The following is a 25,470-nucleotide window of genomic DNA, read 5'->3' on the forward strand; positions in this document are numbered from 1 at the left end:
TGGATCATGTTTGGAGTGAAACCAATGGATTTGGAAGCGAAGTGTAGCCAATTAAAAAAATGTGTGATAAATAGAGAATCCATTTGCCAGTGCCAATGCCAAATCCCAGAAAGCGGTGCCGCATTCCAAGCCATTTTTCCATATTTAGCACAGCAATCGTATTAAAACCATTGCAACAATCACGCTTAGGACAAAAAGTGGGAAAATTATTGAATACTATGAGCGTATTATAAATACGTACTTTATTTTTCACATGAATTGTAAATCTTACCATAAATTTAATTAGTAAAACTTACAATTATGTGAGATGTGAAATATATATTTATACTACTACAAAAGTATTCAATAATTATCTATAAAGTTCTGGGAGACTTCACGTTTTCATGTGAAAGTCACATGCATAAGACACATCTTCGCTTAGACTAACAAGTTTTCAAAGTAAATAAGCAGTAAGAGAGAGAGAGAGAGAGAGCTCACTTTTCCTGTTCCCTTCACTCCTAAAAGCTCTTTAGGAGGGAAGGGAGACCATGGAGAAGGAAAAAAAGAAAAAGCTCTATAATAGTACAATTGGAGCTCCAATAATTCCCAGATGTGCACAACTTTGGTGTTTCCTACTATCCATCTTTGCCATTTCTGCCTGTGCTCAAGCTTTTGATTATGCTGATGCTCTCAAAAAGAGTCTCCTCTACTTCGAATCCCAACGCTCCGGGCGGTTGCCGTACAACCAAAGGGTCACTTGGCGTGACCATTCTGGCCTCACTGATGGCCTTGAACAAGGAGTTAGTACCAAATTCGATCAACTCTCAAAACCTACTTGTCCAAAAATGTTGCATTACAGTATTCTGGTGTTCAAATTATGTGACTCTAATATATATATTTGTGTTTTGTGTATAGGTGGACTTGGTAGGAGGATATTATGATGCTGGTGACCATGTAAAGTTTGGGCTACCAATGGCATTCACTGTGACAATGCTTTCATGGGGTGCCATTGAATACCGGCAACAAATTGCTGTTGCCGGTGAATTGGAGCATGCGATGGAAGCTATTAAGTGGGGCACTGATTATTTCATTAAGGCACACACTAGTCCAAATGTGTTGTGGGCCGAGGTATCTACTACATTTGCATAATTCCAAATAACTATATATTAATTATATGCAACAAAATTATTGGATTCAAAACTGGTTTCAAATTTATACAGGTGGGTGATGGTGACACTGACCACTATTGCTGGCAACGGCCGGAGGACATGACGACGTCGCGGCAAGCATACAAGATTGACGAGAACAATCCGGGGTCGGATCTCGCCGGAGAGACAGCAGCAGCAATGGCAGCTGCATCGATAGTTTTCAAGAAAACAAACCCACATTACTCACACTTACTCCTACACCATGCCCAACAGGTACATTTAAAACGTTTTATAAGTTTTAACCAAAAAAAAAAAAAAAACGTTTTTTTAAGTAATTAATAGATCTAGTGGAGTTGTCCTATAATTATAGTTGGATTAATTTTACTTCTTGTTACATTAAGACATTAATATAAGTAACTGTTTTTTTTTAGGGTTATTAGTTCACTAAATAGTTGTACCATCATAGATGATTTTTTTTTTTGAAATTTATTAAATTAAATTAATTTCCTTAATCTTTTTTGGGTGGGTGTAGTTGTTTGAGTTTGGGGACAAGCATAGAGGAAAGTATGATGGGAGTGTGGGAGTGGTGAAGAGCTACTATGCGTCGGTGAGTGGGTACATGGATGAATTGTTATGGGCAGCTTTGTGGTTGTACAAGGCCACCGACAAGGATGAGTATTGGAAGTACCTTATTGACAAGGCTCATTGCTTTGGTGGCATTGGTTGGGCCATCACAGAATTCAGCTGGGACGTGAAGTATGCTGGTCTTCAAGTCATTGCCTCAAAGGTAAAGTTACCCTCTCCCTGTCTCTATCTCTGTCTCTGTCTCTCGAGCCAAGTATTTTGATTGAAAATTTTTAGTATCACACATTTTCGCATACACTTTGCCACAATTGTTTTACATAGAAGACCATAAATAATGAAAAAAAATGGTTAGAACATATGATAATGACAAATAATCAATTACAGTTTATCATATAAAACAATTGTGACAAAATACATGGCACTAGAATTATTTATTTTGATTTCTATGCTCTAAGTGGGTCAATTAATAGTTTATAAATATCTCATTTCTTTTTTGTCTTTGGTTTTGTTTTTTTAATGGATTAGACTAGAGAGCCTAAATTTAACTCTCCCAAATCTTTTTGGGATTCGGCTTTCCATAGATTCAAAGATGGAATAATAATACTACTATAGCTTTAAATCATACTTTCTTTCTTTTTTTTTAAAAAAACTTTATAGAGGTCGCGGATGAATAAGCCCTATGAGGCACCATCTATAGGGTAGAATAGAAATTCAAAATAGAAAAAGAAGAAAAAAGAAAAAGGTTATCTGGAGCACAAAACCATGTGAAGGTGATGCTTCGCATATACGGCAATACTTTTTAAGTGGTTCCTGACTAAAATCAGTGCTACACTGTCACTAATTCTCTTCTCTCACACAATAAAATTGGTTTGTAAATTTATTCCAATATGCTTCCATGAGCCTTGCTAGGAGCACTCACTTTAACTGAAGAAGCATTAATTAGATCAAATAGACAAATTCAAAAGTAGAAAATAAGTAGTTTATAACTAATACAGGATTAACCATGAGAACCGACAAAGTTGTTGAAATTTCATTAGCTTTTTTTCTTTTTTATTAATGGGAAAAATTTCAAGAGTGGGAGCGGGACTTGTTAAAACTTAAAATGAGAGAGGAGTTGTCAGGCCAATTTTGAAGGTCAATTAAGGCTGTGTTTGTTTCATGTAAGTAATTTTTCGGAAAATACTTATTTTCCGGAAATGTTATTTTCCGGAAAGGAAAATATTTGTAAGTGTTTGGTTGCATTATGGAAAATGTTGTGAAAAATATTTTCTGGTGTTTGATTGTATGGTTGAAAATGTTATTTTCCTACAAACTCCGCCAAACTCACGGCAGCACACTCCGGCAACACCACCTCCCCAACAACACCAAAAATCAAAATCATACAGAACACCAAAACACAAATAAAACCCAGAAAAAAAAAAATCATATTCCGGTCAAATCGCGATCGGGGACGACGAATTGGTGCTGCGACTGCGGCGATCAGGGACGACGAATCTGGGTTCGCGATCGACGGCGCGATCTCGCGACGGCGCGAGATCGCGATCGACGCGTCGCAAGATCGCGAGATCGCGCCGTCGATCGCGATCTCGGTCGAAGGCGATCTCGCGACGGCGCGATCTTCGCGGCGCTCTGGTTGTGAGGTTCGATCGCTCGTTCGCCGGATCGTTCGCCGGATCGGAGCACTGGGTGTGACAATCTCGCGTGTTGTGTTCTGTTTTTTCTCTCCCTCTCTCTGCGTTTTGCAAGCCACGGAATTCATTTGAAGTGAAAATAACGACTGAAATCGTTTTCCGCCTCAGAAGCCTTATTTTACGGTCAAACTGAAAATATTTTCAGTTTGACCGAATTTTCCTAACCTACCAAACACGCTATTTTCCGGAAAAGAATTTCTGAATTCCGTTTGAAGTCGAAACAAACGGAGCCTAAAACTTAGGTACATAAAATGATTGAAAGTAATGAAAAAGATTTGTTGAAGGTCAATTTTTATGACATTAAACAGTTCTGGATATCTTTGTTTCCAAAAAAAAGAAAAAAAAAAGGGCGTTTTCATTGTAGCTTATCATATGGGAAGAGTTCGTAATAATGATGATCTGAGAAAATAAAGTACGAGTCCATGTGAAGTTTAAAAGAGATGAAAAATTTAAGGCATCCAAAAAATATATATAAAATTAAAAATTTCCATAAAAAGGAAGGAAGAAATATCATGTACTAGTTTTGTCTGAAATTTGATGTGGGGACAGACATTTCAGTATGGCCCACTTGATAAAACTAGTGAGTGGTTGCAATCCTTTCATTTATGAATGTTTGTAGTTTGTACGTTAGATGAGGCACAACTTTACAATTTCGTTTATTAATGCAGACCCACATAACTTTTGTCAATATTACTTAATATTAAAAAAAAAAATGGCGTATTCCAATTGAGTTGTGAATACACATAGGTCTGTTGTTTATAGTCTAAGTTTACCATTATAAAGGTTAGACCATTTTATAATTGTATTCTACTTAAATATTGTATTATAAACTCTCTCAAAAAAAAAAATATTGTATTATAAACCTGGTTTAAAACACTAATTTTACTATTTTCGTGTTTGTTTTAATAAGTATTACTGTTTACTAAAAAAAAGAGTTGTGAATACACATAAAAATGTTAGGGACACGTAAAATGCACTACTTTACGTTACAACTTGCCACGTGAGGAGTTGTGAGTGGTGAAGTGTGTTCTCACATAGCCTACCATCACACATCCACTAATTACAACTCGTCACATGACGAGCTATGACACAAAATTATGCATTTTCATGTGTTCATAACATTACTCTCCTCCAAGTTTTGTCAAACACACGTCTTTTTCTTTTTTCTCTAAAAAAATATTAAAATAAAATAAAATAATGGCCATCTCTTCCCCCCATCCTTTTCCCTCATCATTATATTTTTTTCTTTAAAAAATAAAAAATAAAAAATGCAACCTAGCCTTTATGAAAAAAAGTTTGATATTTGAACCTAATAATAAAATAAATAATTATTAAAAGGATGCTATAGGTTCAACTTAATTTTACCATATCTAAAAAAGCAAATTAGATATCCTGTCTTCTCTCCTCTCCCCCACCCTCCCCCCAGTTCCTTTATTATAAATATTATCAATATAATTTGTTCTGAAAATTTATTACTAAAATTTCAAAAAATTTATAAAAATTATTTTTTTATATTATTAATTATTTTTAAATAAATGTAAAAGTAATTTTAAATTTTATTTTAGTACTCAATTATATTTTTTAGTGTCGATAGATGCTTGGTTTTACATGATGTGTTTTTGTCACATAATTGAAGGGATTTTGTTTCTTTTTTATTTTTACCATTAAATTTATTATTCAATCTTACTTATGTTATTAAAACATTACTTTAATTTACATATGATTAAGTGCATCACACATTCATAATACTAGTCGCAGGCTCCCAATGTTTGAGATTATTATGTGATTATTTTTAATGGAATATGATACATAATTTATTTTCTAAATTATTTGTAAGATCATATGTTAGGATCAGTTATTTGTAACAAAGTATTTTTCTTATAAGAAAATTTTATTTTAGATATAAAAAAATATTAATTTAGAAATACTCTTTTTTAATATAACCCTTTACAAACCAACAAGGGTAAGGAATTTTTTTTATAACTAAAATAAACAATATCACGTTGCTTTCTTTTTCAACTAATGAAATTTTGTGTTCTTTATAAAAAATTATATATTTTTAAGTAAAATTTTCATCTACTCCTGTTATGAGCCAATTCGTTAGTGATAGAATACAGTGGGAATTAATTATTTCAATCATGATAGTCGAAACAGGAAGAGAAAAAAAGTGTCGTCCCACCATTCAAAATATTCAACTTATAACCCTCTATTTTAATGTTATCTTTAATTCCAAACCACTACATTATCTTCTAATATTATAGTAGCTCTTTAGAGGTATACAAAGTATGGCCATGATTTCTATTTTTGAATACACTAATAGTAGGCCCATGCATTGCACACTTTAATTTTTTTTTTGTAAATTAGTATCATTTTTATTGTGATGCATGGAAACTCATAAATATTTCTACTTAAAATATTAGGTAAAACTAACAATTTAACAAAATATAATCATAATCCTAGGAAAAAAATTGTGTGTGTGTGTGTGTTTTTTTTTTTTTTTTTTTGCTTCCAATTGTTACTAATCAATAGACATTATCAGTGAAACAATTAATAAAATTTTATATGTATTATTTGAGTTAATAATATTACATAAAAAGTCCACTAAAATCTCTTAATATATTAACATTATTTATATAACACTTAGAAAGAATATTACAATATGTATATCATTCTTAATGTAAAGGGGAAAAAAAAAGGATAGTCAAATTTATTTGATAATGAGATACAAATTAGGGGGAACATAAAACATCTAAAAAAATGTATTCCTTTAAATGACAAATGTTAGTTTTTATCATGTATGTTAGTAATGAGTTTCAATAAGAATATATTAAACAATATGTAACCATTTTTTATGAGGTTACACTTACATAAAAACTGAGTTAAAACTTTTTATTGGAAACATGAAAGGAAAAAGTTGTAAAATTTAAGGATGAATATAAACAATTCTAACCCAAATATTGGATACAAAAAATGTTGACATAACTATTAGAAACTTTCATATACACAATGAATTCCACAATCACGAAAATACTAGTAAACTTTTGGATCACAATTGGACAAAAGTTATATGAAAAAAAAAAAAAAAAATTGAACATCACCTACTAATTGATTCTCCTAACAAAAAAAAAAAAAATTCACCCACTAATCAAAACACCAAAAAACATATATATTTGCACTAACATCAAAATAATAACAACAATTTCTAAACAATAAAAATACATAAATCAATCTTTTGCCTTAAATTTTGTTAAATATTTAATTCCATATAAAAAAAAAAGTAAAATGAAAAGTATGAAAGCAAATCGAGAATAAGGTTAGAGATTAATGTATTATAGATGTGCGTGTGTGGGTGTGTGTGTGTGAGAGAGAGAGAGAGAGAGAGAGAGTGAGAGAAGTACCTCTAATAGTGGAGAACAAAAACAAAAATGCAATTGTGGAACAAAATTTTCATCAAAATTTCTAAGCTTGTTGCTTAAAAGAAGGATAAAGAGAGAACATATTTATATATAGAAAAAAGGGGGGGATGAGGAAGATGAAAGGTTGGGGAAGAAGATGAAATACATGTAGATAACTGAAGTAATTGTAATTATAATTGCTAAAATAATGATGTGATATAAAATTAAAAACACTTCCTATCAATACCCAAAGCAAATTATATATGTATACACACACACCTTCGTGTCAAAAAAAAAGAAAAATCAAAAGCTAAAAGTTAGGAGAACGTTGTTGTAAGGACTCAATTCGTAACGACCCAAAATGATATTGGGTTCGCACGTAAAAAGGCCCAAACAATATCATTTGTAGAGCGTGAGTTTGAAAGGCTAGACCTTGATCACTGGACGGTAGTTCGGGTTGGCTCCGGTCAGCGAATCTCATCCGAGGAGTCTGGGGAGCTCTATGCTCTTATTATTCTCCTCGTTTCTAGGACACCATGGCTGGGAGGACGGGTTGTCCTCCCTCCTCCCTCACACTCTCTCTTATCCTTTTATACGGACATTTATCCTCTCACTAGTGTCCACGTATAAGCTCAATTTCCTAGGACTTAAGACTTATCCTGTCAGCCCATACCTAGAGTGGTTGGGGGTGGTTGTAAAAGCTGAAGAGTATGGCTCTGTCAGGTGCAGAGTATTGAATGACAGTAATGACAGCTTTCCCTTTGTCCTTGGTCGTTATACTGTCCAGCGTCTCCTTCTCTATTGACATAGATATTTTAGATTTTTTCCCAAACTGTTCCTATACCGTTTTTGCCCTTCCTTCCAGGGAGACCTCGGATATGCCGAGGACAGAATCATCCTTGGCTGTGTCTCAAGACTATTTGGACTTTTATTACCTGTCCTCGGCTATACCCTTCCTCGACTCGGACCTTGGGCCCCAATGTAAAAATGGGTCAGGACCACAAATTATTGGACCCCACAATAAGATACTTTGAAAATGAATAAGTATTATTGTAGCATGTATCCACCAGTTTTGGAATCTAACTTGTATAATATATTACAAATTGTTTATCTCAATGCATTCATAAATATCTACTAAATCAAAACATGGTATGTGAAAATGTTTTGCAAACAAACACAAAATTTCTTATCAATCATTGCTCAACAATGATTAACTGGATCAATTAGAAAAACAACTTGACAACCTCTTAAGATTACTTTATTCATATAAACTACAAATTTAACCACCCAAAAAAATTATCAAATAAACAATTATTAGCAAAATCTCATAATTAAGTTTCTATATGCATCATTATCAAAATACAATAAAGAAATATAATTGCAAAAGCTAAAATATGTCACTTATACGATTGTTTTGTTTGACTAACCTTTGTCTTTGTCTTTGTCTAAATAAGTGGCACTATAGAGTACTTTTTCCCCCAATATAACTATTGAGAATACTTGCTCTAAAAATTACGAGAATACTTGCTCTAAAAATTACAAAATTAAATAGATAAAATTTTGTAAATGGCATGTATTTGAAGAAAATAAAATAAAACATTCAAATTTTTATAAAATATTTATGATCATTATTCTAATAGCACATTGCTTATTTAAAAGCGTTTTTGAAAGATCGTTATGCTTATCTTTTATGTTTATTTTGTTTTATTAAATTGCATAGCATTTGACATTGTGAAATAATAAGGTTAGACACAAAATTTTTACAATTTTTTTTTTCCCGAAGGCAGAGACACAAAACCAGGGGAGTTGAGGTGATTCAGGTGATCAACATCCCTTGTTGGTTAGATGATCAGGCCCCTAAGCGTTGAGATTGGGTCAATAATGGAGTTGTGAATCTTGTGATATGGGGGTTATAGATAGAGAATCTTGAATTCAATCTGTGCGAGAGAGAGAGAGAGAGAGAGAGAGAGAGAGAGAGAGAGCTGAAGTAAAAAAGAAAATCGCTATGTATAGTGTAAACTACAATTTCTTGCCAAGCTTGGCGAGATATTGTAGCTTTCGCCAATATTAACCAGCCACAAGTTAGCTTGAAGGAGCACGCTCTTGGGGTTGGACTGGTTAGAATTTGGTTTAAAAAGTCAATAAACTAATTTCAATGCAATTGCACCATGTTAATACGCATCAAACAGTGTAAAGCCAATTTCTGTTTTTTTTTTGTTTTCCCTTCCCTTGAGCGACTTAATTTTGGGTTAATGAAGTTGTACGTACTGTCTTAAACCATTATGTTTTGCAGTTGCTTATGGAAGAAAAGCACAAGAAGCATGCTCACATACTTGAACAATACAAATCAAAAGCCGAATACTACATATGCTCATGCCTCAACAAAAACAATGGCACCAATGTAGAACACACCCCAGGCGGCCTCTTATATGTCCGGCAATGGAACAACATGCAATACGTTTCAACAGCAGCTTTCCTACTCACAGTATACTCTGATATCCTTCAAAACTCAAATCAAAAGCTCAAATGCCATGGAGGAATAGTGGGCCATCAAGAAATCCTCAGCTTTGCAAAATCACAGATTGATTACATTTTGGGGTCTAACCCAATGAACATGAGCTATTTAGTGGGCTATGGTTCAAATTACCCCACAATGGTGCACCATAGGGGAGCCTCAATTGTGTCATATAGAGAGAACAAGGGGTTCATAGGGTGCACCCAAGGCTATGATTACTGGTACAGCAGTCAGGAGCCCAACCCCAATGTTCTAGTTGGGGCCTTAGTTGGAGGACCAGATTGTCAAGACAAGTTTGTGGACCAAAGGGATAATTACATGCAGACTGAGGCCTGCACATATAATACAGCCCCATTGGTTGGAGTTTTGGCAAAGTTGTTGCAATTAGAGGACCAGAGTTTGGATCTGAATCATGATTCGCCTTTGCTGGCTTCTTATTAGAAATGATATCAGATGAAAAATAGTCTTGGATATTCTATAACAACATTCCTCTCCTCTTTTTATTTATTTATTCGTTATTATTATTATTCTTTTTTTTTTCTTTTTTCTTTTTTTTGGTGGCTGAAGTAAGGTGTGCCAGCCCATGTGTACCTTCACTATTTTGCTATATTTGAAATACAGTTAATACAGGAGTATAAAAGGTCAGCATTGTTACCTTCTTTCTTTTCATTCTTTTTATTTTCCATGCTAAGAAAAAGGAATTAGTTTTTATTTTTTATTTTTTTATTTTTTTTATACTAGTTTGTTTTTGGGTTTAAAAATTTATAAACTAAGTACTTGATCACAAGTTCATGGCGGGATACCTGCTTTGTTGCATTGACCAAAACTTTAAACTTCTACTAATCTAGAGAAGCATGATGGACCAACCCATCTAATATAAGTGAATTTGAAATAAAAATCAGTAAAGACTTGGCACTTGGCACATTTATGAAAAAAATAAAAATAAAAAGGTTTAATTACTATTTTAGTCTTTAATTAGTATTATGCCCGTGCGATGTACGGCTTAATAAAAAATATTTTGATAATATAATTAAATTTAATAACAAATAAAATGAAAAAAAAGAATTAATTCAAAATTTAAGATTAAAAAATGAATCGTACTTGTACACTTAAAAGAAATTTATTTATTTTATTTCTTATTTTGATATTTAAATCATTTGTTTTAGTGTTGATTTCATTCAAATGGTTATAAGTTATATCAACCCTAAACCAGCATATGCATCCATATGTAGCATTGTAATTTAATAATAAATAAAAATATAATACTCTAACTTAATGTAACATTCTAACTTACTAATAAATAAACATATACCCTAACTTAAAGTAATATTTGTAATTTGTTTAAAAAAAAGAGAATAATATTTGTAATTGTATTGTGTTTTAGCCTTTAAGAACACATATATTATTTTTTTTTTTATCATTAAAAACAACACAAATATTAATATTATACATGAAAAAAATAATGAATCCAATAATTGAAACGGTTGAAAACAAAATTAAGCCAAAACCTCAATTCATTAATGAAAAAATATCCAAATTTTTGATCTTAAAAAAAAAAAAAAAAACAGAGTTAACTAAAGATAGACTTATATAGAAATTTGGACAGATGGATTCTCTCGTATCCAATTTCATGTTTGACAGCAAATTTTGCTTTTAATTAAAGAATATAGATTACATGGAACAAAGCACCAAACAAAAGCCATAACAAATTAAATCCATTATAAAATATTGATGTCAACAACAAGTAATCATGTAATAAGAAATTAAAAAATACAAATATATTGCTTGCTATATTGACTTCTAAAAAAAACACTAAAATGTGTGATTAAACATAGAATTTCAACCTATCTATAAAACTTGTTGATAAAAATCATATTATATATAAAATAAAAAGGCAACAAATACACAAAATCTATTCAATTTGATAAAAGAAAAAAAAAAAAAAAAAACCTAATAAAATGAAAAAAAAATCTAAACAATGTCTCACACCTTTCTTTGAAGTAAGTGGTAAATCTGATGATCGTAATACCCAGTCACGTCTTGCAATAATAAAAACAAACAAACCAAAAATAAGTGGTGATTTAACTTTACAATGAGATGAGACCAAAAACAAAAAAAGGAAGTGAAAGTATTTTAAGGATTGGCAATTTTTACATGGACTCCAAATGGTCTCTGGTGGTTTCATGACGGCCTCCATTGCAGACTCTGTGACAGGCTCTGTGACGGCCCCCAATGCAGGCTCTGTGACGGCCTCCATTGCAGGCTTTGTGACAGGCTCTGTGTCGGACTCCATTCTGCCAGTAGAGATGGGTCGTGCTTGAATCGCTTGTGAAGTTGGTCCTCCATCTCCATGGCTTCTTCAACCTCTACCTTTATCCCCCGCCTTCTTCATTTAATGCACCACAAAGTCAGAAAAATTAAAGGAAGAATATAGCAAATAATTGTAAAGTATGTAGTAGAAATAATGAAATAACAAAATTCTTTTTTTTTTAGAAACAAATACCAAAAAACTTTGTGTATATAATGGGAATTTTAGGTTGTGAAGAAGATGATATGAACAAAAATAAGTAGTTTAGGTGAAACTCAAATACTTTTTTTTTTCTTTATTATTAGGAAAAAGATGACATAAGATAAATTTATCCACCAAAAAAAAAAAAAAAAAAAATTGAACGTAGGGAAAAAAAAAAATGCAAGTTCTATATGTAGGAAAAAAAAAATGCAAATTCAATCTTTTTTTTTTCTTTTACATTTTTTCATCTCTCTTTTTTATTTAAATTCTATCCTTAGGTAATTCTATTCTATTGATTTTAGACTTTGTTGATAACATTTTAGATAGACACAGCTGTTATAGTTTTAAATGAAATACTACTTTCTTTCATTACTTGATTTGTCATATTTATCCAAAAAAATGTATATATCTATTCTTAAAATTAAAAAATTTATTAAAATTCATGAAATTTGGTGAAACCACGTGGTGCAATTATAGCTTCTAAACCCAACTTTTATTATATAATAATAATAACTAGTCGCTAACCTGTTCGATGCACGGGATAGTTAAACAAAATTTATACACATTTGCCTTTATTGGTACAATCATTTGAAAATAATTCTAACTAATACACAATTGTAAGAGACACATTGACTTACTATTTAAAGTAGTATTCTGAAGAATATATACATATTGTGCAACTGAGCCTTAAAATTTAATTTCTGAACACCGCAACTCCATAAAATTCATACTAATAATAATATTTTATGATTACACAGACTATTTTTTTAGAGTGGTTGATCTCAACATTGGCGTGCATTTAATCTTTCACTAAAAGCAAAGGAAAGTAGATCATGTGCATACATCTTTATGAGTAATTTTTGGCAGTCAGGCGTAACAAATGTGTAACCATTTTGTCCTATTCCTACCATCTAAGAACATATCCTCTCTTATAAGTTAATGATGCCAAGTTTTAACATATCCTCTCCTTTTTTTCCCCAAAGAAATAAAAGGACTTTAAAGACATGTCCAATTTGTTAAAATGCAAGTGCTTCAAGCCATAGAAAGATTTAATGAAAATTGCAACTCCATGAATTGAATTTGCAAATGGTATTAACTATTGGCTATTAATGCGATTATTAAGCCGTACCACATTGAACATGTTTCTCTATCAAAATATATAAACAAACTAACCTTACAAAAATTGAACTTTATAAGCTAAAATCTATACCGTGAGTTATAGATCTTGAATGTTATACCGTGCATTTAGGGCTTCCTACATCTGGAGAGAGAAAGCTTGTAGAAACCAAAGAAAATCTCTCTATAGCTTAAGAAACATAATATACTAAAATCAAAGAGAGAAAATTTTTGGAGGACAAAATAATATAGATAATTTAAAAGAATTTTGGTTTAATTCCTGAACACCGCAACTCCATAAAATTCATACTAATAATAATATTTTATGATAGCGCAGTTAGAATTTTGGTTTAATTCTTGAACACTGAATTGGAAATTGATTATATGAGTATTCAATGGTGAACAAAGTACTATGTATTAATTAATATATAAACAAAACTAACCTTACAAAAGTTGAACTTTATAAGCTAAAATCTATATCGTACATTGTAGATCTTGAATGTTATACCGTGCGTTTAGGGCTTTCTACGTCTGGAGAAATTGTGGCTTTATATTTCTTAACTTGAGAGGGGTAAGGTTGCTAGGATTTTGAGGAGTTATAATATTTTTATTTTGAGAGTTTGCAGAAACCGTGGTTTTTATATTTCTTAACTTGAGAGAGGGGTAAGGTTGCTAGGGTTTTGAGGAGTTATAATGTTTTTGTTTTTATTTTTTATTTTTTAAATATTGTGCTGATGTGAAAAATTGTGGTGCCTGCAAAGGCTTCGGTTTTATATATATATATATATATAGACTAGTTGAAGGCCCATGCGTTGCACGGTTTTTGTAGAATATATATAATTACTAGTCGTTAACCTGTGCGATGTACGAGATTGTTTTAAATCAAATGTTAACATGTTCAGGTTTAAACATTTATCAAATTTCAATTATTGAAAGCTAAATTGGCTCTAATATAAGATGAAACATGTAATATTATGAAGTAATATTAAAAATGAGATAAATACAAATATTATGAAGTAATATATTACAATAATCATAATGTGCTCTTACATTTGGTCTAATAAGTATTACAAAAGAACCAATAAATATAATAAATATATAATTGTGCTTACATCTTCAAGCTTTATCTAATACTTTTCAAGAATGTATTTCCTCCCTTTCTTAGGCTCTTCTCTTTTCTCAACTTCTTCAAGCTACTTAATTTTTCACCAAATTAGTATCAAGTATAACACCAAATTATACCAATTCATCAAAGATTTACAATGTAAAACCAAACACTCTTAATGTCAATAAATTTCATAATAACCCCACCCCAATTTATTCTACAATTTGACATCCAATTCTCTTTTAATAGCGTCCAACGATTCATTGTATATTAATAATTGATGAAATTTTTTAAATAATAATAATTTATATCAATACCTGTAAGCTCTTTCAACAAAATCACCAAGCAAGTCCAATTGCTTCCACTAATAGTATTGAATAGAGCCTATAAAATTGTATAGAAACACATAAAAGAACTGAATAGAATTTATAAGCCAACAAATAACCAAAAACAAAACAAAAAATAACTCTATCTCTACCTTTCAACAGCAACCATCATAAAATGATTGAAGAAAAAAGAATTAAAAAAGACAAAACTTTGTCTTCTAACTCTCACATGCACTAACGCTATACCACCACCATATGTATAGAAATTATTATACGCCCTTATTTAGTTTCTTATCAATGTGAATTGCCACTTTTAATATGAATAATGCACATCCTCACTCCATATTATTCTACTAATCAATTTGAGATTCCAAAATAAAGTAGGAAACATCTAAACCATTCCCATATGGACTATACTTCTTTAAAAAAAAAAAAACCTATGGACCATATCACAACATTAATATAAAATTGATTATTGATAACAGAAAATTTGTGGTTTTGATGGTCAGGAATAAGCTCTTCTTCTTGTTATTGATAACAATTGTTTTTATAGAGTGGTTTTTCCAAGATCATATGAGGGTTCTATATATAACATACTTGGTAGTACAAATTACACCAACGTTAGAGAAAATTTGATTGATGAAATTGTTAATTATTAAATCAAAATTATGGTTAAATCTAATGTTTTAATTGTAAAAACAAATTTTTACAATTAAAATTTTCACATGTAGATTTTTCATACTAATAAACCCGCTCACAAGTCACAACAATAACAATATTATAAAGTAGTAATCATAGAGAGTATAAGCTGAAAGATGGCAACATGTCCTTACCTTTGCATTTACTCTGAGCAACTCCATGGATGGTTACAACGTTGCAAAATCTTCAATTTGCTGTGTGTGTGTTTTTTTTGTGAAAATTTGAGTGAGTATGAAGGATTTCAACATTGGCAGGGGTTTATATTTGTTGAAATTTTTGTTATAGAATTTTAGTTGAAATAGAATTTTCAAGCTCTTGAAACATATATCTAATAGAATTGGTAGGGGTTTATATTTGTTGAAATTTTTGTTATAGAATTTTAGTTGAAATAGAATTTTCAAGCTCTTGAAACATATATCTAATAGAGTTTTACTTAAACTAAATTATTGTAATACTTGATAAGATAATTACACGTTGAAGAGAAATAATAAATATATAAGATATAAAACCTAAAATAAAAAGAAAAAGAAAATAGTGGTGACGTGGAAAATTGAAATAGAATTTTCAAGCTCTTGAAACATATATCTAATAGAGTTTTACTTAAACTAAATTATTGTAATACTTGATAAGATAATTACACGTTGAAGAGAAATAATAAATATATAAGATATAAAACCTAAAATAAAAAGAAAAAGAAAATAGTGGTGACGTGGAAAATTGTAACAGAATTTTCAGGCTCTTGAAACATATATCTAATAGAGTTTTACTTAAACTAAATTATTGTAATACTTGATAAGATAATTACACGTTAAAGAGAAATAATAAATATATAAGATATAAAATCTAAAATAAAAAGAATCTAAAATAAAAATAAAAAGAAAATAGTGGTGACGTGGAAAATTGTAATAGAATTTTTAGGCTCTTGAAACATATATCTAATAGAGTTTTACTTAAACTAAATTATTGTAATACTTGATAAGATAATTACACGTTAAAGAGAAATAATAAATATATAAGATATAAAACCTAAAATAAAAAGAATCTAAAATAAAAAGAAAAAGAAAATAGTGGTGACGAGGAAAATTGTAGGAACTCCAGAGGCTTTGGTTTTATATATATATATATATATATATATTATAACCAAATAAGTAATTATTATAACTAAAGGAATAAATTGCATTGGTATAACAACCGTCAAATATAAAATGATAGCACCTTAATACAAAATTATCTTCTAACATACCAATTGTGCTATTATAATATCATTTGTAGTTATATGTATCAAACTATTCACATATGAATATTATATCTAATGAATCTACAATATAAGTGATTTACAGTATTGTTAACAATAATATTAATGATTGAAATCTTTAGACAAAGTAACATAAAATTGGCCACTTTTTAAAGATAGAACTATTTGAGGAATAAGACCTTTGCTCTAATTAAAAAAAAATTGCAAAGTTCTACATCTAAATTACAAACCTTTCTTAGGATGCTTAAAATCTTTTTTGACAAACTTGAAAAAAAAAAAAAAATCAAGAAGAAAATTAAACAGATTTAAAAAAAACAAAGTACCATATAGATTGCAAAATTGTATGTAAATTTAATAGTCTATGATTGGAATTTACTATGACAACTTACATATATATTGGACAACAAAATAATTAAATTGGATCAAACTATTAACATATGAATTAGATCAAACATAAGGAAATTACTCCCTCAAAAAAAGAAAAATATAAGGAAATTAGCTTAAACAAAAGGCAACAAATACATAAAACGTATTTAATTGATTATAATAAAAGAATTAGAGTAAAAAATACATACCTACATGATTGTAGATAGAAAAATGGAAGCCTAAATAAAAGAACTGTACAATAAGTTGGAGAATGAAGAACTACATCAACTAACTGTGTATATATATACCTACTCCACCTAAAAAAGGAGTCCAAATAAAAATCAAATACTCTAAACTCCTTAAAGTTACCTAATCAAGAAGTTTAGGTTAATTACATATTAGTTTTTTTTTTTAATACTTTATCCCAAAAAAAATAGTTAACGTTATTAGCTATTGTTATTAGAGATATATATATATATATATATTTATATATTTTTTTTTTTACATTAAAGTTAATACCAAAAAAAAAAAAACTTATGGGAAGCAGTATGTTTTTTTTTTTTAGAGATACACTTACTTTATGATAACAATGAATTAGAGTCCTAATTTTTTGAATTTGAGATATGAATGAATTATAGTCCTAATTAATCTAATATTAATCTGCAGTTTTTTATTTCATTTTTTTTTTAAGAGATACACTTATTTTATGATAATAATGAATTAGAGATAAGAATAATTTAGAGTCCTAATTGATCTAATATTAATTTACATACAATCTTACATGAAGCAGTTTTTATTTTACACTTACTATATAATATTTTTTTGATTAATCTAATATTGATCTATACAAATTAAAATAAAAAAGTTGTGAGCGATAGTCCCAATTGAAAAATTCAAAAGCACCCGGTGAAATAGATGGTAGGAGTACAACCTTTTCTTTATTTTTTTAACCGTCTATGTTCATATCCACAGGAATTACTGCCAACTAGCTTGATTTTATTTTGAAAAACTTGGAAAATTTTATATTTATTATTTTTTATATTTTTTTAAAGAGATAAATTACTTAATGATTAGAGTCCTAGTAGTATACTATTCCTTTTTAGTTCTTTAAAAATCTAAAAATTTAATAAAATTTTTGCAATTTGGTGGAGCCACGTAGCGTAACCACAGCGTCTAAGCCCAACTTTTATTATATATAATATAATATGATGTTTTCCTTATATGTTAAAAATAGTTTCTAGCATTTTAAATATGTCAATTTAGTTCCCAACATTTTGTTATTATGTCTAAATTATCTCTACCATTAAATGATGGATGTCAAACTTAGCATTTTCGTCATTTATCACACTTATATAACACCAATTGAGTCACCTTCAATCCACATCCCATACCCAATTCATGCACAAATTGAGTTGCCCTCTCCGTTGCCGAAAGCTTTATTCCCTCCTTTGTTTGCAATTTGGTTGTTCTCTCCCTCAATTGATAGGAACATAAAGGAAGTGCAACATCATCAAATTTCCCTATCAAAGTTCCCTAACATAGAGGAAAATGTGGACCAACACTCCAAGGTGACTATTCAACACTTCCTCTCGCCTTGAAGTGTCAATCAACACTCCTTTACTAAAATGATTATTGATTAACACAATAGTTCCCTCTGCTCTTCCATGTACTTGAGTTAGTCTTGAGGTGACAACCAAGAGCTCAAATGGATATATAAGATTTTCAGAGGTTGAACATGATTTGGATAGTTAGTGATTATTAAATGGGCTAGAGTGAGTTAGTTAGGGTCAAGCACACTAATCACATGTGTTAATTCTAGTAAACTCATTCTTAATTAGTAAGAGCACATATGGGATTAGTGAAACAATAATATGAAGTCATGTTGCCAATTAGGTTAGTTCTATTGTTGTATAAATAAGGATTTTTAACTCTTGCTGTTCTTATTGAATAAGGGTTACTCATTTGTGCTTAAACTTGAGTAGTCTTGTTTAGAGATAGAGACCCCTAAAACTAGTCTCACATGGAGAAGGTGACTCTTTCAAAGAAGTCATACACTGGACCCTACCATACCCTAAACTCCTTATCCTAACCCTCACACCAACACGTATTCACATCCACTCAACCATATCTCCACATAACCAAACATTGTTGTTGATCATTTTAATTTTAAAATTTTATTTTAATAAATTGGTAAATTTAATAAAAAGATATGAGATTTTAATATGGTAAGTGAGGAGTTAGTATATTATCAAATGTGGAATCCCTCATTGATAAGAAGAGAGAATCATTATTAATTTGTAAATGTGAAAATTGGGCCCAGTTGTATTAATATAAACGAAAATGGACATATCTAGAGAATTTCTAAGTAAAAAGAGGTGTTCTTTTGGTGGAGTTTTGGACTCAACAAGAGAAGGTTTGTTGCACTAGACTTGAGTCTTGCCAACCGTAAAGAGCTTAAATCTACCTTAAAAAAAAAGTGAAATACATGTTGTTCTATTTCTCTGGTATTTTTATTGTATTCACCAACGGGTTCAAACCTAATAACCCTAATCTTATACCTTTCTTTAACATACTTGACATCTCTTAATAACATCAAACCTTTACTGTGTTCTTATCATCAATGCAACAATGATATGACCTTCATCATTTCTAACAACAACACCTATGTTCGCTGCTTGGTAGACAAGTGGCAATTTAAATATAAATGTTTCCATTTATAAATATGAAGAAACATTGAGGAAGACAAAACCTAACTAATATGGATTAAATTAAAATCGTTGAGGATTTGATACAACATAGTAGGGCACCACCTTAACATAAAAGCTTTTGTCAATATATTTAAAACCAACAATATTGTATAACCCCTCAGGATTTTTAATTTTACCTAATATGACCAACAATATTGTATAACCCTTCAGGATTTTTAATTTTTACCTAATATGGATCAGTCTATTCGTATCGGATAGACTGATCTCAAATTACACCTTAGTAACGTACGAGATGCTGCATGGATTGAGGAATAGAAGACAGGTCAAGGTTGGCCACATGGCGATCAAGCTTGACATCAGTAAAGCATACGATCAAGTTGAATGGGAGTTTTTGTGCAAGATAATGCTCAAAATGGGGTTCTCGGACAGGTAGGTAAATCTGGCCATGCAAGGTGTATCCTTAGCAAGCTATTCGGTACTCATCAATGGAGAGCCTCGAGGTTTTATCCATTCGACACGAGGATTAAAACAGGGTGACCAGGCCATTAATCGGTAGAAAACGGCATTATTCTTCAGACCAAATATGGATAGAGGGATACAAGAAAGGATTCGGAACATGCTCAACGCTTAGATAGTGACTGAATTTAAGAAATACTTGGGCTTGCCAATGGTGGGAGGAAAGAACAAGGTGAATACGTTCAAAGAACTAAGAGAGAGAATAGCTAAGCGAGTCACCAGATGGAAAGAAAAAACCATTTTGAAAGCAGGGAGAGAGGTCCTCATCAAATCCATTGCGCAAGTCATATCAACATATTCAATGAGCCTTTTCAAACTACCGAAGAACCTTTGCAATGATATTAACTCTATTATTGCGAAATATTGGTGGGGACAGATGAGTGACGAGAAGAAAGTACATTGGATAAACTGGAAAAGGTTATGCGACCTAAAGAAAAAAGGGGGGATGGGTTTTCGGGATATATATGCTTTCAACTTAGCCATGATGTCCATGTTAGAATGTAATTTGTAATTGTCAAAGTGGACAAGGAAACAAGTGGACACCTCATGGACAAGTGTCAATCAATGAGAAATGAACCAAACTTCTGCAGTATTCTTGAAGTTTGCAGTCATCCTAAACTCCTAACACATCTATATATAGATGTGAGTTGTAAAATGAAGTATGTAACATTCGGAAAAAGAACAATGAAATATTTGTGTTGTAATACTCTGTTTTTCCTTCATACCTAGCATAACAATAACATCTCTACAAAAGTTAAAAACTAAATTCTACTCCTAGCCATATAATTAAGAACTTGCATCCAACAATTTTGGTATCAGAGTAGGTTGCCAGCCCCTTTTGTCCTAAAACTATAAACCAGACATTCACAAACCATAAACCATGGCAGCAAGTACAAGTATAGCCACCTTCAACTATGCCCAAAACATTGTTCCCATCTTCACCGGTGAGAGCTATGATTTTTGGAGCACACAAATGAAGACACTCTTCATCTCACAAGACTTGTGGGATTTAATTGAGGAAGGCTATGAATAGCCAGAAGATCTGTCAACTTTGACAACAGCAAAGCTAAAGGAGTACAAGCAAAACAAGCAAAGAGATGCAAGGGCTCTACTCTTCATCCAACAAGGGGTAAGTAAAACTATTTTCCCTAGAATTTCAGGTGCAATTAAATACAAAGAAGCATGGGAAATTTTAAAAAAGCAATTTAGTGGCTATGATAAAGTAATTTTTATTAAACTACAAAATCTTTAGAGAGAATTTGATAACTTGCAAATGAAAGAAAATGAAACTGTGCAAGAATTTTTCTCTAAAGTTTCAGCAATAATAAATCAAATAAGAGGCTATGGAGATAATATAAATGATCGAAAAATTGTATAGAAAATACTAAGAAGTTTGTCAATAAAATTTGAACATGTGGTTGTTGCAATTGAAGAAGCTAAAGCCTTATCAAAGCTTGCACTAGATGAGCTTTGTGGATCTCTTGAAGCACATGAAAAAAGAATGGGCAAATTTTCTACTCAGTCTTTTGAACAAGCATTTCAATCTAAAGTAAAAATTACATCCAATAAAAACACAAAAAATGAACAAGAAAACAAAGCCAGCAGCTCCTCCCAACAAAGGGATCAAACTGGAGAAGGACGAGGAAAACAAAATTTTAGAGGTTGAGGCAGAGGAAAAAGAAGTTTTTCAAGCCAAAGAAATTCTTTTGCTAACTCTGACTCTTAATGCATAATCTGTAAAAAATCTAGACATAAGTCTAAAAATTGCTATTTTCGATGCACTAAATGTAAAATCCCAAATCACTCTCAAAGAGACTGCTGGTATAAAGATGTTAAAAAATGATGAAGCCAACTTCACTAAGGAAGTTGAAAACACACAAGTGTTTTTCTCATGTATGTTTGTACAACAAGAACCCAGAAGTACATGGTATCTAGATAGTGCTTGCAGTAATCATATGACAGGAAGCAAAGAATTTTTCATGAGTCTTGATGAAGGCTACGCGTCCAAAGTGAAGCTTGTAGATGGAAAATTTCATGACATTGATGGAAAAGATGTAGTAGTTGTTGAATCAAAAGGAGGTAACTCTAAACTTATCTATGATGTGCATTATGTTCTTGGTTTAGCTACAAATCTATTAAGTCTTGGACAATTATCAAGGAAAGGTTACAAAATAAATTTTGATGATGATGAAGGGAAAATCATAGATAAGAAGAATAATTCCATAGTGGCAAAAGTAAAAATGAATTCCAAAAATGTTTTTCCTCTCACTATGCCACTAGCTGAGAATTTTGCTTTTAAAACTAAAAAAAAAAAAATAGATGAAGCATATTTGTGGCATTTAAGATATGGACACTTAAATTATAATGGCCTCAAATTACTAAAGGATAAAAATATGATCATAGGATTGCCTCCTATTGCTAAGCTAAATCAAGTTTGTGAAGGTTGTATTTATGGAAAAATACATAGGCGTGTTTTCAAAAATTGCATGGAGAGCCCGAGCACCACTTGAATTGGTGCATGCTAATATTTGTGGACCAACAAGAACCCCATCACTCAATGATAATAGATACTTTCTCTTATTTGTTGATGACTATACTAGAATGATGTGGGTCTATTTTCTTAAACAAAAATCAGAGGCTTTTAATGTTTTTCTTCAATTTAAAGCTTTTGTAGAGAAACAAAGCAGCAAAAAAATGAAGACTCTCAAAACAGATCATGGTGGAGAATTTATTTATGAACCCTTCCAAAAATATTGCAAAGAGCAAGGTATTCAAAGACAACTCACAGTCCATCATATTCCACAACAAAATGACGTGGCAGAATGCAAAAACCGTACAATTGTGGAAATGGCACGAAGCATGTTAAAATGGAAAGTGCTATCAAATAATTTTTGGGCTGAAGTAGTTAACGTTGCTGTTTATATCTTAAACAGGTCTCCTACAAAGGTTGTTCTGAACAAGACTCCTTTTCAAGCTTGGCATGGACAGAAACCTCAAGTCCATCTACTGAAAGTGTTTGGATGTGTTGCTTATGCTCATATTCCAAAACAAGAAAGAGAAAAGTTTGATGAAAAAGGAGAAAAGAACATCTTTGTTGGCTACATCAATGAATCAAAAGGCTACCGCCTTTACAATCCCAAAACAAACAAGATGGTGATTTCTCGTGATGTTATTTTTAATGAATCAGCAACATGGAATTGGGAAAGTGATTCTAGTCAAGGGCCTAAAATGTTAGAGATTATTGAACCAGTGACAAATCAAGAAGGTTCAAGTTCTCAATCAACTCCAAGTGCAAGTCCAAGCCACAGCTCATCAACAAGAGCAAGTCCATCAATTGGAACATCTTCAGAGTTTGAAACTCCACCAGGAAGAGTACGTTCTCTCAAAGAAATTTATGAATCCTATGATGTAGCATTTTTTGCATGTGAGCCTCAAAATTTTGAAGAAGCAACTAAAGAAGAAGTCTGGATAAAAGCAATGGATGATGAAATTGCAACCATTGAAAAGAACAACACATGGGAACTTGTTGATCAACTTGAAGACAAAGAAGTAATCGGGCTAAAATGGGTCTATAAGACCAAGTACAAAGAAGATGGTTCAATTGAAAAGCACAAGGCGCGATTAGTGGCAAAAGGTTACTCACAACAACCAGGTGTGGATTTCAATGAAGCTTTTGCTCCAGTTGCTTACATGGAAACTATCAGAATTGTCCTAGCCATAGCAGCCCAAATGGAGCTACAAGTTTTACAGCTTGATGTAAAAGCAACATTTTTAAATGGAGAACTCGAAGAAGAGGTATATGTGGAGCAACCTCCAGGCTATGTGTAGAAAGGAAAAGTAGACAAGGTCTATCATCTCAAAAAGGCCTTATATGGACTAAAGCAAGCGCCACGAGAATGGAATAGCAAAATTGACTCATATTTTCAGCAAAATGGATTCCAAAGAAGTCTAAGTGAACCATCACTATATTTCAAGAAAAAATGTATAAAAGATTTTCTTTTAATTTGTTTATATGTTGAAGATCTTATTTATGCAGGTACAAACCCAGAGATGGTTTCAGAATTTAAAGGAGCAACGATGAAAGAATATGAAATGATAGACTTAGGTCCCATGAAATATTTTCTAGGGATCCAAGTACGTCAATGCAAAGGAGAAATATTTATTTCTCAAGAAAATTATCTTGAAGATCTACTCAAAAGGTTCCAAATGAACAACTGCAAACTAGTATTCACCCCAATGGCATTCAATGAGAAATTGCACTTAGAAGATGGCGCAGAAAAAGTTGATGCTAGAAATTATCGAAGTTTGGTTGGAAGCTTAATTTATTTAACAAACACAAGGCTAGATATTGTGCACCCAGTCAATCTTATTTCTAGATTCATGAATGAACCAAGCAAAATCCACCTCACAACAGCAAAAAGAATTCTACGCTACCTAAAAGGTACAAAGAAATTTGGCATCAAATATGTGAAAGAAAAAGATAGCAAGCTAGTGGGATATACATATAGCGACTGGGCAGGTTCAATTGATGATTGCAAGAGCACTTCTGGTTACTTATTCTGCCTAGGTACAAAACCAATTTCTTGGTCCTTAAAGAAGCAGAAAAATGTTGCATTATCATCCGCCGAAGCCAAATACATAGCAGCAACAAATGCAGCATGTGAAGTAGTATGGTAAGAAGAATTCTTTTAGACATGCAATAATGTGAAAAGACGCCAACCATCATCTACTATGACAACATGTCAGCCATTGCTATAACCAAAAATCCGGTGTTTCACAGTAGAACAAAGCACATTGGACTCCACCATCACTTTATTAGAAAATTGGTGCAAGAAGAAGAAATACAGCTTGAGTTTGTCAACACAATTGACCAACTAGCAGATGTTTTTACAAAAGTTGGTGCTTTAGAAAAATTGGAAGAGTTTAAGAAAAATGTGGGAATTACAAATTAAGAGAAGGTGTTAGAATGTAATTTGTAATTGTCAAACTAGGTCCCTAAGTATAATCTAGATGTCAACAAATGAAGAATCTAGCAGTAGCAAAATTGAACAAGCAAACAAGTGGACACTTCATGGACAAGTGTCAATCAATGAGAAATGAACCAAACTTCTACAATATTCTTGAAGCTTGTAGTCATCCTAAGCTCCTAACAAATCTATATATAGATGTGAGTTGTAAATTGAAATATGTAACACCCAGAAAAAGAACAACGAAATACTTGTGCTACAGTACTTTGTTTTTCCTTCATATCTAACATAATAGTAACATCTCTACAACAATTAAAAAATAAATTCTACTCCAAGCCATATAATTAAGAACTTGCACCCAACAGTCCAAGCAAGTGTGGGGGCTAATAAACCAACCAAACTCTCTACTCTATAAAGTATAAAGTATAAAGTATATAAAGCTAAATACTTCCCTGCATGCTCATTCTTAGAGGCGGAACTTGGGTGTAACCTGTCATACATGTGGCGAAGCCTATTGCAGGCACGTGATGTAATACTGGAAGGGTCAAGATAGAGAGTGGGGAGTGGAACCTACATAGACATTGTGAACC

The 25,470-nt window shown here is 31.5% G+C and overlaps 2 protein-coding genes across 2 annotated transcripts; both read left to right on the top strand.

Annotated features, from left to right (window-relative positions):
- Nucleotides 1-336: 336 nt before the first annotated feature.
- LOC115957549 (endoglucanase 11-like) lies at nt 337-9,972 on the top strand. The gene is made up of 5 exons (XM_031075822.1): nt 337-779; nt 895-1,107; nt 1,200-1,400; nt 1,660-1,914; nt 9,092-9,972. Exons 1-5 carry the CDS (start codon nt 528-530, stop codon nt 9,752-9,754), a joined length of 1,584 nt encoding a protein of 527 aa, XP_030931682.1. The 5' UTR covers nt 337-527; the 3' UTR covers nt 9,755-9,972.
- A 14,177-nt stretch (nt 9,973-24,149) lies between these two features.
- LOC115956729 (secreted RxLR effector protein 161-like) lies at nt 24,150-24,590 on the top strand. Its single transcript, XM_031075031.1, has one exon. It carries the CDS (start codon nt 24,150-24,152, stop codon nt 24,588-24,590), a length of 441 nt encoding a protein of 146 aa, XP_030930891.1.
- The last annotated feature ends 880 nt before the right edge of the window (nt 24,591-25,470 follow it).

This window comes from Quercus lobata, chromosome 8, assembly GCF_001633185.2.
Source record: "Quercus lobata isolate SW786 chromosome 8, ValleyOak3.0 Primary Assembly, whole genome shotgun sequence".
Classification (NCBI taxonomy): Eukaryota; Viridiplantae; Streptophyta; class Magnoliopsida; order Fagales; family Fagaceae; genus Quercus; species Quercus lobata.

What these genes read in the sequence shown, in the direction of transcription:
- LOC115956729 (XM_031075031.1), top strand. Translation starts at nt 24,150, where the DNA reads ATGGCATTCAATGAGAAATTGCACTTAGAAGATGGCGCAGAAAAAGTT.
- LOC115957549 (XM_031075822.1), top strand. Translation starts at nt 528, where the DNA reads ATGGAGAAGGAAAAAAAGAAAAAGCTCTATAATAGTACAATTGGAGCT. An exon ending in CAAATGTGTTGTGGGCCGAG is followed by an intron (nt 1,108 to 1,199) that starts GTATCTACTACA and finishes AAATTTATACAG; the next exon opens with GTGGGTGATGGTGACACTGA. An exon ending in TTCAAGTCATTGCCTCAAAG is followed by an intron (nt 1,915 to 9,091) that starts GTAAAGTTACCC and finishes TATGTTTTGCAG; the next exon opens with TTGCTTATGGAAGAAAAGCA.